Source organism: Primulina huaijiensis, chromosome 9, assembly GCF_012295235.1.
Source record: "Primulina huaijiensis isolate GDHJ02 chromosome 9, ASM1229523v2, whole genome shotgun sequence".
Lineage (NCBI taxonomy): Eukaryota > Viridiplantae > Streptophyta > Magnoliopsida > Lamiales > Gesneriaceae > Primulina > Primulina huaijiensis.
The window spans coordinates 4,935,298-4,950,232 of NC_133314.1; the positions used below are offsets into that span (position 1 = coordinate 4,935,298).

General features: G+C 35.9%; 1 protein-coding gene across 1 annotated transcript; it reads right to left on the minus strand.

Moving 5' to 3' along the window:
* Window positions 1-7,939: 7,939 nt before the first annotated feature.
* On the minus strand, window positions 7,940-14,294 carry LOC140985243 (beta-D-xylosidase 1-like). The gene is made up of 6 exons (XM_073453035.1): window positions 13,809-14,294; window positions 11,052-11,327; window positions 10,370-10,539; window positions 9,802-10,280; window positions 9,291-9,704; window positions 7,940-8,715 (listed from the first exon to the last, which is right to left on the minus strand). The coding sequence occupies exons 1-6, from the start codon at window positions 14,202-14,204 to the stop codon at window positions 8,108-8,110; spliced, it is 2,343 nt and encodes a 780-aa protein (XP_073309136.1). The 5' UTR covers window positions 14,205-14,294; the 3' UTR covers window positions 7,940-8,107.
* Between the last annotated feature and the right edge of the window lie 641 nt (window positions 14,295-14,935).

Here is a 14,935-nt window from a genome sequence, read left to right on the forward strand (position 1 = left end):
ATATATACCATTTGGAATATATATATATATATAGTGCATTGTACATTTATAGAATAGAAATGCACGAAATGAAAGCCGAACAAATAATAAAATCGAAGTTTAAACTCGGAGTATTTGAAATTTTCGAACATCCACAAACCTTGAGTTCTTTCTTATCAGTTATATTCTATCTGTCTTTCAGTTATTTCCACACTTTTATCAAGTTAACCGATTGACATTGACAACAAGATTCGTGAATTCATTTTATCACTAAACTGAATCATTATCCGAAAAGTTGTGAAAATTGTCAAGTGTTTATTCAACTCATTCTAAACATTTTTTCACTCCCAACCGATCCTAACAAACTATGAATAAACTGATTTGATACCAAAATAAAAGGCTTCAGAACTTTCGAATAAACTGATTGTAAAATGAAATAGAAGGGAAATAAAATTAAAGTGAGATAGTGTTAAAAACAAAATCGATTCACGTTTTTTACTTTGGCATTATTAGATTAATATTTTTTTATGTTATATATTACTTCATCAAATTTATAATTATGAAGTAAAAGATTGCTTAATATTAAAAGTGAATCCTTTTTTTTTAACATACGAAGTCTAAAATTATATCTTACTTCGTCAGTTCTGAAACCGATATCGATTAATATTTATTACTTCATAATTTGAAATCGACGAAGTAAAAAATATCAAAGTATATATATTATATAATTCTATATACCAATGGGTTATTTTATTCCGAATATAAAGAGGCACACTAATAATTTTAAATTAAATATGTTAACTTTAATTTCTGATTACGTACATATTTATACTTCAAATATTATCTTTATGTATATCACAGTTATATACAATATTTAAAGTCATATAATAATATTATGGGGATTTTTATATTTATAAAGAATCTATAATATGCATGCAAAAAAATGAAATATTTCTCGGATAAAATGAACTAATTTTTTTTATAGCACAAATCCCAACAATTATAAGATGTTCTTATAAAAAAATCATCTTTCATATTTTTAAACTTCCATATAGACTACATTTTTTTATCATGTAACTTGTATATTTTTCAGTTTTTGTCTCGTTACCGGTCAATTCATGTTTTAGTACACAAACTTTCACTTTTTAAATTTTACTCATTTTTCATCATAGTGTTGATATGGCGTTGGGGAAAGAATGACGTGTCATCGAAATTTGATGACGTATTCAATGTTCATAAACACTCTGATTTAGTGGCGGAGTCAGAAATATAGCTTTGCCCAAGCTAGAATTTTAAACTCTAGAATTTTTTACTATTTTAAATTAATCTACCCGAACTAATATCATATTATTCCAAAATTTACATATAAATTAAAAAAAATTGCACCAAAGCCCGGGTATTTGTATATGTGGCTCCGCCCGTGCTCTGATTACAAATAACAAAACTTGAAACTAAAAAATTGCAAGTTAATGGACTAAGACCGTGAATCGACAATAACTAGATAAAAATGAAACACATACAAATAACACGACCAAAAATATAATTTCCTTGTGAATTTTAAGCAAATACTACACTTTGTGTATATTTATATGCATGGAATTGCTGTCTAACGTAAAGGCATCGAAATGTAGCATCATTATTATTAAATTCCTAACTGTCGGTAGAATAGTCAAATGGGGCCATAGGTGCATTATTGACAGAATAATGTGAAGATGAAGCAAAACGTGGGTTGGCAAGGAAATGTCGTGGAAATTCAGATAACGCGTTTTTAACGCGTGTTCACACGGAGGCTCTATAAATAGAGCTCCACTCCTTCATTCTGAAATCATCCCTTCTTCGAGTTTTCTCTCATCTTATAACATTCTATAATATTTGTGAGGTGTTTGTTCTCCTGTATTAAGAGAGTGTGTGTTCTCTTTGGAAACACAGTGAGTGAGTTGTACACCACAAAATATTATAGTGGAAATTCTTTTCATCTTGCCCGTGGTTTTTACCCTAATAATTTTTAGGGGTTTTCCACGTAAATCTCGGTGTCCAGTTTATTCTTTATTTTCGGGTTTTATTATCTCAAATTCCACACGTGGGACCAACAAGTGGTATCAGAGCCTTGGTTTAACATTTCTTAAAATTCTGAGTATGCTCTGTGGTTGCAGCTTAGACTGATCTTCCACATCAGAAAAGATTTTTTTTTGAGATTTTTTATTTAAGGCGGGATTATTTTGTCCAGTCTACTAAAATTGTTATAGGCATAATGGCGGGAAGGTACGAGATAGCAAAGTTCAACGGAAGCAATTTTATGCTGTGGAAAATAACGATACAAGCAGTTTTAAGAAAGGAGAATTGCTTGGCGGCTATTGGAGATAGACCGGTTGAGATTACAGATGATGGAAAGTGGAATGAGATGAATGACAACGCTGTTGCCAATCTACACTTGGCTATAGCAGACGAAGTTTTGTCAAGTATCTCTGAGATAAAAACAGCCAAAGTTATCTGGGATACTCTGACAAAGATGTACAAGGTCAAGTCACTACACAACATGATTTTCCTAAAGAGAAGACTTTATACTCTTCGGATGACGGAATCCTCATCGATGACCGACCATATCAACACACTGAATACTTTATTTACCCAACTCACTTCCATGGGGCATAAAATAGGGGAAAATGAACATGCAGAGCTTCTACTTCAAAGTCTACCAGATTCGTATGATCAACTTATCATCAACATAACCAACAATATTCTTATGGGCTTTCTAAGATTCGATGATGTCTTAACTGCGGTTCTCGGAGAAGAAAACCGGCGCAAGAATAAGGAAGACAGGTTGGTAACCTCGAAGCACGCAGAGGCTTTACCGATGATAAGAGGAAGATTTATGGACCGTGACTCCAGTGGGAGCCAAAGACGAGGTAGATCAAAGTCGAGAAGTAAGAAGAAAAATATTTACTGCTTTAAATGTGGCGGTAAAGGGCACTTCAAGAAAGAGTGTACGAGTATTGACAAAAGTTCTCAAGGAAATGTGGCCAGTACTTCAGGCAGTGGTGAAATATTATTCAGCGAAGCAGCAACTGTTGCAGAAGGCAGACACAAATTTTGTGACACATGGATTATGGATTCAGGAGCGACGTGGCACATGACGTCTCGGAGAGAATGGTTTGATCATTATGAACCAGTCTCAGGAGGATCTGTATTCATGGGAAATGATAATGCCTTGAAAATCGCTGGGGTCGGTACTATCAAAATTAAAATGTTTGATGGCACCATTCGCACCATACAGGAGGTACGACATGTGAAAGGACTGACGAAAAATCTTTTGTCCTTGGGGCAATTGGATGACATCGGGTGCAAAACTCGTATCGAGAACGGGATCATGAAAATTGTGAAAGGCGCGCTTGTGGTTATGAAGGCGGAAAAGGTTGCTGCAAATCTGTATGTACTTTTGGGAGAAACACACAAAGAGGCAGAACTAGCTGTTGCATCAAATGGTTCAGGAGAAGAATTAACAGTGTTATGGCATAGAAAGTTCGGGCATATGTCAGAACGGGGGTTGAAAATTCTCTCAGAACGGAAGCTGTTGCCGGTACTTACAAAAGTGTCACTACCCTTTTGTGAGCATTGTGTTACCAGTAAACAATACAGATTAAAGTTTGGCACTTCTACTGCCAGGAGCAAAAGCATATTGGAGCTGATTCATTCGGATGTTTGGCAAGCACCGGTTGTATCCCGAGGAGGAGGAGATACTTTGTCTCGTTCATTGATGATTTCTCTAGGAGATGTTGGGTGTATCCAATCAAGAAGAAATCAGATGCTTTCCAGATCTTCAAAGATTTCAAAGCGTGGGTTGAACTTGATTCAGAAAAGAAAATCAAGTGTTTGAGGACTGACAATAGAGGAGAATATACCAGTGACGAGTTTGATGCATATTGTCAACATGAAGGTATCAAAAGACAGTTCACAACGGCTTACACACCTCAACAGAATGGAGTGCGCGGAGCGGATGAACAGAACCTTGTTGGACAGAACAAGAGCTATGTTGAGGACTGTAGGTCTAGACAAGTCATTTTGGGCGGAAGCAGTCAAAACCGCTTGTTATATTATCAATCGTTCTCCTTCAGTGGCGATTGATCTGAAGACTCCGATGGAGATGTGGACCGGGAAGCCGACAGATTATTCTCATTTGCATACATTTGGAAGTCCGGTGTACGTTCTGTACAATGAGCAAGAAAGATCGAAGTTGGATTCGAAATCTAGAAAATGTATCTTCTTGGGTTATGCTGGTGGAGTAAAGGGGTTTCGCTTGTGGGATCCTACTGTTCACAAGCTTGTCATCAGCAGGGATGTTATCTTCGAGGAAGATAAAATAAAGGGAGACAAAGGCACACTAAATTCATAAACTACTATATTTCAGGTGGAAAATAGGACGGATAAAAGTCAAAATTCTTGTGAAGCAGAACCAGAGTACGAAAAACAAGAACATGTTGAGTCTGAAGTTTCCAATGTGAGGCAGTCAACTCGAGACAGAAGACCACCAGGTTGGCTTTCAGATTATGTCACTGAAAGCAATATTGCATATTGTCTATTATCAGATGATGGTGAGCCATCGAGTTTCCACGAAGCTACTCAAAGCTCGGATGTATCCTTATGGATGATAGCAATGCAAGAAGAATTGGAGGCATTAGACAGGAATAAAACTTGGGATCTTGTTACACTACCACGAGGAAGGAAAGCCATTGGCAACAAATGGGTCTATAAGATCAAGCGTGATGGCAATAATCAAGTGGAGCGGTATCGTGCTAGATTGGTGGTAAAAAGATATGCTCAGAAAGAAGGCATTGACTTCAATGAGATATTTTCTCCTGTGGTTCGGCTTACAACAGTCAGAGTAGTGTTGGCATTGTGTGCGGTGTTTGACATACATCTAGAACAGCTAGATGTGAAAACAGCGTTTCTTCATGGAGATCTTGAAGAAGAAATTTATATGCTCCAGCCAGAAGGTTTTGCGGAAAAAGGCAAAGAGAACTTAGTTTGCAGGTTGAACAAATCTTTGTACGGTCTCAAACAGACGCCGAGGTGTTGGTACAAGAGATTTGATTCCTATAGCTTGAGCCTTGGATACAACAGACTGAGTGCAGACCCTTGTACGTATTTCAAGAGGTCTGGTGATGATTATATCATTTTGCTGTTGTATGTGGACGACATGTTGGTAGCAGGCCCCAACAAAGATCAGGTCCAAGGATTGAAGGCACAGTTGGCTAGGGAATTTGATATGAAGGACTTGGGACCAGCAAACAAGATTCTAGGGATGCAAGTTAACCGAGACAGAAGTAACAGAAAGATTTGGCTTTCCCAGAAAGATTATTTAAAGAAAGTCTTGCAACGCTTCAACATGCAAGATAGTAAGCCAATTTCTACCCCTCTTCCTGTTAACTTCAAGTTATCCTCCGAGATGTGTCCTAGCAGTGAAGCAGAGAGGATGGAGATGTCTCGAGTACCATATGCATCAGCAGTGGGAAGTTTGATGTTCGCTATGATCTGTACAAGACCAGACATTGCTCAAGCAGTGGGAGCAGTTAGTCGGTATATGGCGAATCCTAGACGCGAGCATTGGAACACTGTCAAGAGGATCCTTAGATACATTAAGGGTACCTCGAATGCTGTATTATGTTATGGAGAATCGGATTTTACACTCAGTGGCTATGTCGATTCAGATTATGCAGTTGATCCAGATAAGAGGAAATCTACTACTGGTTATGTGTTTACACTTGCAGGGGGAGCAGTAAGCTGGGTTTCAAATCCGCAGACAGTGGTGGCGTTATCTACAACAGAGGCAGAATACATGACAGCTACTCAAGGTTTCAAGGAGACAATATGGATTAAAAGGTTATTGGAGGAGATCGGACACAAACAAGAGAATGTTCCTTTGTTTTGTGACAGTCAGAGTGCCTTGCACATCGCAAGGAATCCAGCCTTTCATTCTAGGACAAAACACATTGGAGTACAATTTTATTTTGTGCGGGAAGTAGTAGAAGAAGGAAGCGTGGATATGCAAAAGATCCATACAAAGGACAACATAGCTGATTTTATGACCAAGCCATTGAACATTGAAAAGTTTGAGTGGTGTAGATCCTCAAGTCGCCTAGCGAAAACGTAAGCAGCAGGGAATGGCAAGATTGAAAGGATTTGTAGAGATGTGTTTGATTCTCAATCAAATCTCCAAATAGGAGAAATGTCGGTAGAATAGTCAAATGGGGCATAGGTGCATTATTGACAGAATAATGTGAAGATGAAGCAAAACGTGGGTTGACAAGGAAATGTCGTGGAAATTCAGATAACGCATTTTTAACGCGTGTTCACACGGTCAGGAGGCTCTATAAATAGAGCTACATTCCTTCATTCTGAAATCATCCCTTCTTCGAGTTTTCTCTCATCTTATTACATTCTATAATATTTGTGAGGTGTTTGTTCTCCTGTATTAAGAGAGTGTGTGTTCTCTTTGGAAACACAGTGAGTGAGTTGTACACCACAAAATATTATAGTGGAAATTCTTTTCATCTTGCCCGTGGTTTTTACCCTAATAATTTTTAGAGGTTTTCCACGTAAATCTCGGTGTCCAGTTTATTCTTTATTTTCGGGTTTTATTATCTCAAATTTCACACGTGGGACCAACACTAACTATTTGTAGGGCTTGTGTCATTTTCGTTTTGTTTTTGTACGCACGTTGTCGATCATCTGTCTATCGGCCCTTGGCCCCATAAGTGTACTAAGGAATGTGGAATTATTTCTTTGTTCCTTTATTAATGCTTCATCTTCTCTCCAGTTATTTGAAGTAGTTTCCCCTACACGTTCGTTTCGATTTATTGCGTGTTACCGTTTTCATCGATAAAAAAACGTTTAGATTGTGTTTAGATCGATGGATGAATTTAGTTAGTTGTATTTCAGATAACATTAACCTCGGTTCATAGTGATATCCATGACAATTACTAATGAAAATGTCTTTTTTACATTGGATATAAGTTGAATTCGTTGGAAGTGATTGTTGTTTGCACCTAAGGCTGCGTTTGGTTGCAGGATAAAATAAACTAATGATTAGTATGTAAATGATAAAGAAAATGATTGTCGTAGATATGTAATATATGGTAGTATGTTTGGTAAGATTTTTAAGTGTAGGATAATTTTGAAATTTTTGATGAAAGAACAAAATTGCCCTTCGTCTTTTTTTTTTCTTCTTACACTCCGGCGGCGGCGGTCCGGCTGTCCGGCGGTGGTCCGACGATGGATCCGGCAGCCGACGTGGCGGCGACGGCGTCAGTCCGACGACGGCGGTAAGTCTGCGGTCCGACGGCGGCGATGGCGTTCCGGCGAAAGTCCGACGGTGCGGTTCGGCGTATGTCCGGCGGCGGCGGCGGTCCGGCAACGGCGGCGGCGGTCCGACAGCCGAGGTGGTTCAATAGCGGTGAAGGAAGAAGGGTAAAATTGAAAAGAGAGTAGGGATAGAGGAGGAATTAATAATCCTACGGAGGAAGGAGATATTATTTTATCACACGTAATACCACCTAATCACTCATAGGAAGGATTGGGCTGGTTAAATAAAAATAGTACTAAACGCAGGATTAGGTGTGATAAAATAATCTATCACACCTAATCCGCCCAACCAAACGCAGCCTAAATATATAGTAGTATTAATTGTATGTTTAATTTATCTGTCTATAGATACAAACTTCTCTATATTTATCTATATATAATTTTGAATTTAAAACAATATAATTATTTTTAATTATAGTCATGATTAAAAAGGCTTAAAATCAATGATGCCATATTATTATTCATTCAATCAAATCACCATAAAACCAATATTAGTAATGTGAAGTATGAATCATAGCTAATTTCCACTTGTTAAATATATCTAAATTCTAATATTTCCAAATATTAATAAAACAAAAAGATATTTAAATAGGTATTAATCTCTTATCTAGTCCTTCCCACAAATATATAATTTTTTTCTAACAGTATCAAGGTAAGATTTGATTACAATCAGAATAAAATATATGTTTAAGTGAAAATTGTTCTTTCTTTCCCACCCATAAGAATCGAACTTGGTTTCTTTACACTTATAATCAATCTTTGGGATTGACTAAGACTTGATCATTTCCCCTACACCAATGTGGAATGTAATTGTATGTTTAAGATCATCACCAATAAGAAGAATGTGGTCACCCATTGGGATTCTCCGGATACCGAAATCATCAACGATGCTCATATGCTTGCAAGTGTCGATGCCAATCTCGACCCTTTGCTTACCTCCTGTCACTAGATGAATTTTCTTGAATTCTATCAGTCGTTTTTCAACAGTATGTTTCGTGGAGGACGGGATGATGACGAAGATCATCAAAGTATGTGTTCCATCCACTTCTCCAATGTTTTCTACATCTATATGTAGCCCTAAGGTGAGAGTCTCACAATTTGTGTGTGATACTCTAATTTCATTGCCTAAAAGTGTGTTGTTTTTGTAGGTCTTTAGTAGATTATAAGGGACAGAAACTGTTGTTGGGGCATGGGCCAATATGTGCCGGAATTGGGTATAACTTAAGCCGAACCCGAACGGGAACACAACCGAGCCCGTGTAAAATCTATAAGTTCGGCCTGGATAACCTCTTGCTGGATCAGCATGCATGGCCATATCCGTCATGGGCATCTTTGAAACGTAATCTTTTGGGTACCATGTGTTCGGTAACTTTCCTCCTGCATAATATTGCATTTTGGCATTATTTAATATACTCAATTCATATATTCTACTACAACATTTCAAATATTTCTGATGTTTCATTAATGTCATAAAATGTATAATGTGTAAGAAAAAGTGATTCATATCAGAAGAAGAATAAATGTGTAGGAAATGACGATGACTATTCCCTACAACTTTTGACAAAATATGCCTACGTCGCCTCAACTTTAGAAAATTGAGACGCGCATGCGCCTCTTCTTTTGACAATAAGGCTCTCGCAATCACTCATTGATGGTATGAGAAGTTTATAAATACCGTGATTAAGGTCCCTAAGCACACACCTCATAAGAACAAAATATACCATCTACAGAGAGTGTTGTAATGCTTAGAAGACTTCAATCGGAGAAAATCAGAAAATTTACAAATTATTCGATGGTCAGAAGTAACGCTCGATCTGCTTCCGCATATTGTTTATCATGTTTATAAATGTGTAGAAATATAAATTTTAGAAAAATTCTAACATAATGGATATTCTATCAATGTAAGATGTAATAAAGTAATGTTGTATGACAAAATGTATTAATCTACGTACCTGGATTTATAGTTCCAAATATAACATCAGCGATTGCCATACCTCCAGCTTGGCCTGGGTACCCGGCCCATAAAATGGCAGCAATCCTTGGATCACTCTTGGCAAATGCTACGTCAATCGGGCCTCCACACAACAGGACCACGACAACCGGTCCCCTCGACGCCCTGGCAACCCTTGATACAAGCTCTTGTTGGTGGCCCGGTAAAGAAAGTTCTGTTCGGTCTCGAGCCTCAGACTCTACTTCTTGGTTAAGGCCCATCACTAAGATTGTCGCGTCAGCTTGTCTAGCCGCCGCCTCTGCCTGCCCAAACTGCTTATTATCAAGGCAAGTCACGGAGGCACATCCTTGAACATGACTAGTCTTTGCATATCTCATTATACCTTGTAACGGAGTACTGTACTTACACGGTGTACCTAAATCAATCGAGCTATTAGTTAATTTGGTCGTGCACTTGTTGCGGGTTTGTATATTAAATATTTGTGTAAATATGGAATTCGAATTGCTTTGTACCAGCGTAGTTGCCAATCATGGTTACCGTAGCATCCGAATTTGGCCCAATAACTGCGACGGTCCGATACTGCCTAGTGGACAATGGTAAAGCGCGGTTTCGGTTCTGGAGCAGAACAATACCTTGTCGGGCCGCTTCGAGAGCCAACTGTTGATGGGCTTCTGTGCAGACATCTCTTGGGCCCAACTTAAGATAGGCTTGGTTTGGGCCATCAAACATCCCTAAACGCATTTGGACTTTTAGTAAATTGGCCAATGCTCCATTCACATCACTTACTTGTAATTTGCCACTACGTACTGCTCCCTCCGTGTGAACGGCTAGGAAAGGCCCACAATCCAAATCNATATCCAACATAACAGGTGTGAGGCTGTATTTAATTAGACCTGCTTTAATAGTAATAGCAGCTGCATCTTCCGGCGTAGATGTGAAATGTTGCTGGTTAAAGAGAACCCCAACTGAGTCACAATCCGAAACAATGTACCTATTTTGATATCACAAAACAAGATGAATAAAATTCTATTCGATTCATTTACGAGTTTAGTTTTCAGATCGAATATGTGGATATCTAACCCGTTTAATCGCCATTGACCACGAATGGTGTCGCGAAGGAGGTTAGAGTCGGCACAAGTAGGCTTGCCATTGACTTGATTGTAAGAACACATTATGCTTGCAACTCTACCCTCCGAAACACAAGCTTTGAATGGCACATTGTATGTTTCCTCAAGATCTTGTTTGCTCACCTACACAAATTTATAAGGTTTTTTGCACATAGGTCCCATAAATTACCTTTATTTGGTAATAACTTTAAAAATTAAAAATTTAATTTATGGGATTGAATACAAACATGATAGTTAGAAATTTGTTTTTGCATGAGACAATGAATTACTCAAGTTGTGCTTCGTATGGAAAAAATTGTAATTTTGGTTATATTTGTTTTTTTTTTTTATTTTGATCTAAATGCTGTCAAATTTCAATCTTAGTTCATAATATTTGTTTTCTTTGCAATTTTAGTCTCTATTCCTGACGTAGCATTGTCATTTTGCTAACTTGTGCAGTGCAACATCAATACTCATATGAACTAAAATTGACAAAAATTGAAATATGAAAAAGTAAGATTGATATCTGATGATATATCAGACCAAAATTAAATTACAAAAAAAGCAATTGTGTAGGATCACAAATATAGAAATAATATTAAATCAAAAAATCTTACTAAATAGCAAGTAAAGATACACTACTTGTTTGTACATACCTTGGCATTAAAATGAAAACGATCCACTCCATTCCAATGATCAAGATCATAGGCAGTATAATGTTTGCAACATGCAGCAACCTTCAGTCCGGTACCATCGCCCTGCAGCCCTTTCACGTAGCTGATGGCGTATCTGGCCGTTAGCATCGGGTCCTCACCGGGCGTTTCTTGGCCCCTCCCCCACCGAGGGTCCCGAAAAATGTTCACGTTTGGACTCCAATAGGTGAGTCCAGCTCGCCCTCCATTGTACATTGCCCTTGCTTCATCAGATACTGCCTGAATTAATATGACAAAATGCAAAATTTCAAAACAAAAAACAAAAAATATAAATAAAGAAAACAAATTATATATTAAAATAATCGAAATTGATACACACACACACAAACATTATTTAAATAATTTGTCAAATTTGGATATATGATTTTTGGCTAAACTTATTTAAAACAACTTATAAGCTCTTATGTCTTATACGTTGTTTTATGAGTTTATAAGTTGTATGGTTTTATTTTAAAAATAAGTTATTGAAGTATTTTGATAAAATAAGATAATGAATGATGTTTTTAATATTATAAGAATTTTTTGTTATGATAATTATAAAAAAAAGCATAAGTCATAAGAAAATGAAATAATAATTAAATCAATTATTATTTATGTAATAATAGTTACAATAATAAATATAATTATTATTATTATTGGATATTAAATAATTTATATATTATTTTCTAGAGTATGTCTCTTGTGAGACGGTCTCACGAATATTTATCTATGAGACGGGTTAACCCTACCGATATTCACAATAAAAAGTAATACTCTTAGCATAAAAAGTAATATTTTTTTCATGGATGACCCAAATAAGATATCTGTCTCACAAAATACGATCCGTGAGACCGTCTCACACAAGTTTTTGCCTATTTTCTACAAGGGTGTGTTTGAAACATCATAAAATATAAAGATAATTTGGTCTTTAAAAAAGTCAAATATTTTTAAACAATTTATTTTGACAGCTCTTGAGTTATTTTTAAAAAATTTACCAAACAAAATTTCAAATCTTGTAAGTTCTAAAATAAAATATCTGCCAAACACCCAAAGCAATAACTCATTTTTTTAATCATCTTTCGCAGTCGTGCTAAAAGAACAAAGTTATTACACTTATCAAACTCAATTTTTGTTATTTAGATGACGGAAACAAAAAAAATATAGCAAATTAACTTAAAAACTGAATTGGCTATTTCGGATAAGCTAGTAAAGTATAATTGATTTACCATAAGAACTAGATTTAAATATAATATTTTATCTCTAGGTATATATAATTTTTTTATAACTTAGTAACTCTAAGGACAAAATTACAACATTATCCTTACGTAAAACTTGCAATAACAAATAAAAACTACGAATATATCGTTAATGGGTTGTTTGAGTTAGTGGAGTAGATGAATATTAGATCAATGACTAAGAGTTTGATTCTTCTACTCATACATTCTCAAGCCAGCCTATCACCTATATCGTGCGATTTATCTAGTTACTATAATTTGCAAGTTATTCCGTTAATTGAGTTTTTACTTAGTATGTATCAAAAGGTAACGACTGCGGATTTTATTATCAATAAAAAAATATTTGAAAAAAGAATTTTATTGTTGGACGACAAAAATCTCGACTATTTATATTTATAGACTGTGCCCACATTGACCGTATGCAACCCAATATGGTCTTCTTCTAATACTATATATTATATTCTACATAATTATTATTTTTAATTTTTCATCCGTAACCATTATTCATTTAAGACATACCTAAAAAATTTGCATTCTATGAATCCCCAGCATGAAAGTTGTATCTGTACTATATCTATTATTAATTTTTTTTTTAATCAAATTTCATATCTATATAATTTTTCTGTGGATTTTAGCAAATCTAAAATAATATTGGGGTGATTTTTTCATTATACCCAAAAAAATTATAAGAATTTCTTTTATATATTATTTTTATCATTATGATCATTAGTAAATTTATATAATATTGGTAGAGCTAAATATATCATTAGTAAGAATTATTGTTTTTTTTTAAAGGGAACCTAAGCCACTATAAGTAGTTGCATTTTGGATAAATCTCGAAGTGAGCGCAATAGCCAGCAAACTATTAAGATTGAGACTTGGACTTAACTCAACCCCAAAAACAAGCTCGAGAGGGGAGGATTGTCCAAGTCCATATATACAACTCTCAGGAATTTTATCTAACCGATGTGAGACAACTAACACACCCCCTCATGCCAATGAATGAACATCTGGAGCGTGAAGTTTACAAATGACCCAATTATGGACAGAAATGGTTGCCAACTATAGGCAGTCCAACACATAATGGTGGAACATGTGCTCTGATATCATATTAAGATTGAAACTTGGACTTAACTCAATCCCAAAAGCTAGCTCAAGAAGGAAGGATTGTCCAAGTCCATATATGCAACTCTAAGATATTTTATCTAACCGATGTGGGATAATTAAGACAAATTATGTCAAGTAAACCAACAATTATTGTATTATTATTATTATTATTATTATTATTATTATTATTATTCACATGCAAATATTTTAGTCAATCAAGGGATGCCTGCTTCAGATAAAAAGGAAAGATTAACCCATGTCACATTATGCAGCAGTATATTGACAAATCCCATTAGCCAGAGGCTTAAAAACACACCAAAAAACATATCTTTAGATTGTAAATTTAGTGACGTGAACTGAAAAATATCATGCCACACACCTGACCAATTGCTTGCCATAGTGAATCATTGAAGGAAGCAGCAGTGGTGATCACTTGGGGGAAGCTGGTGGCTCCGGGGTATTCGCCGCCGAAACTCACACCGGGGCCTGTATTCGACACGCCGTGAAGTGCTTCCGACCACCACTCGTACCCGTTGATGCCTAGCCTCTCCACCGGCGCAGCATTGTTTACTAGTAATTTTATTTTTTCTTGCAATGTCAGCCTTCCAATCAAGTCATTAACCCTCTTTGTTATGGGTAATGACACTTTACAAAATACAAGATTCTTGGTCATGCCATTGGCAGGATCACAGGCGAATGGAGGGCGTGACTCGGATAGACGAAAAACGAGGACGAAGACGAGGACGAGGAGGAAGAATGATGAGGTTTTATACATATTGTGTCCCTTTTTTTTTCAAGTACACAACAAGTTAATTGTGAGAAGTGAACGAGGAGTGAGTGTGTGTATATATAGGGAACTAACTCTTGTTTTGAAATGGTGGGCTTATAATGTGAGCTAACCTATTTTTTATGATTGAGTGAGTAAGTGAAACACGCATTTGTGTATGATTTAATATTTAATTTTGTTTAGTTTTAATATTTTTTTCCCTGTTTTTATGGAAATTGATCAATCCATGAGTACATTTTTTTTTTTAATAATTATGTTGAAATTATATCATGTCTATGTATCTTAATTAATTAGGAGAAAAAAGGACGATCTTTTTTATGTGTACTATATCATATATTATAGGATCATTAATGTTTTATGTAGATAGATAGGTTTGGTCGTTGGAATTATTAGTTTGAATGAAATGATCCTTTTGAAAATGGTTCATTCCCCATTTATCATTATCCAATTATTCGCAACTATTTCCTAATTTGAACAGTTCGGTTTCTCTCACTTTCATTATTTAATTTTAAAAAAAATAAATAAAAAATTGGTTTGAAAATTGGCCAATACAAGCTTTTGGTTCTCTCTGATCGTGAAAACCCAGCTAAAGAATCATAAAACCAGAGTTACTAATTTCAGTTAGATGTACGTGTCCACACAAAACTATTTCTGTTTGGCAAAAACTTGTGTGAAACGGTCTCACAGGTCGTATTTTGTTAGACGGATCTTTTATTTGG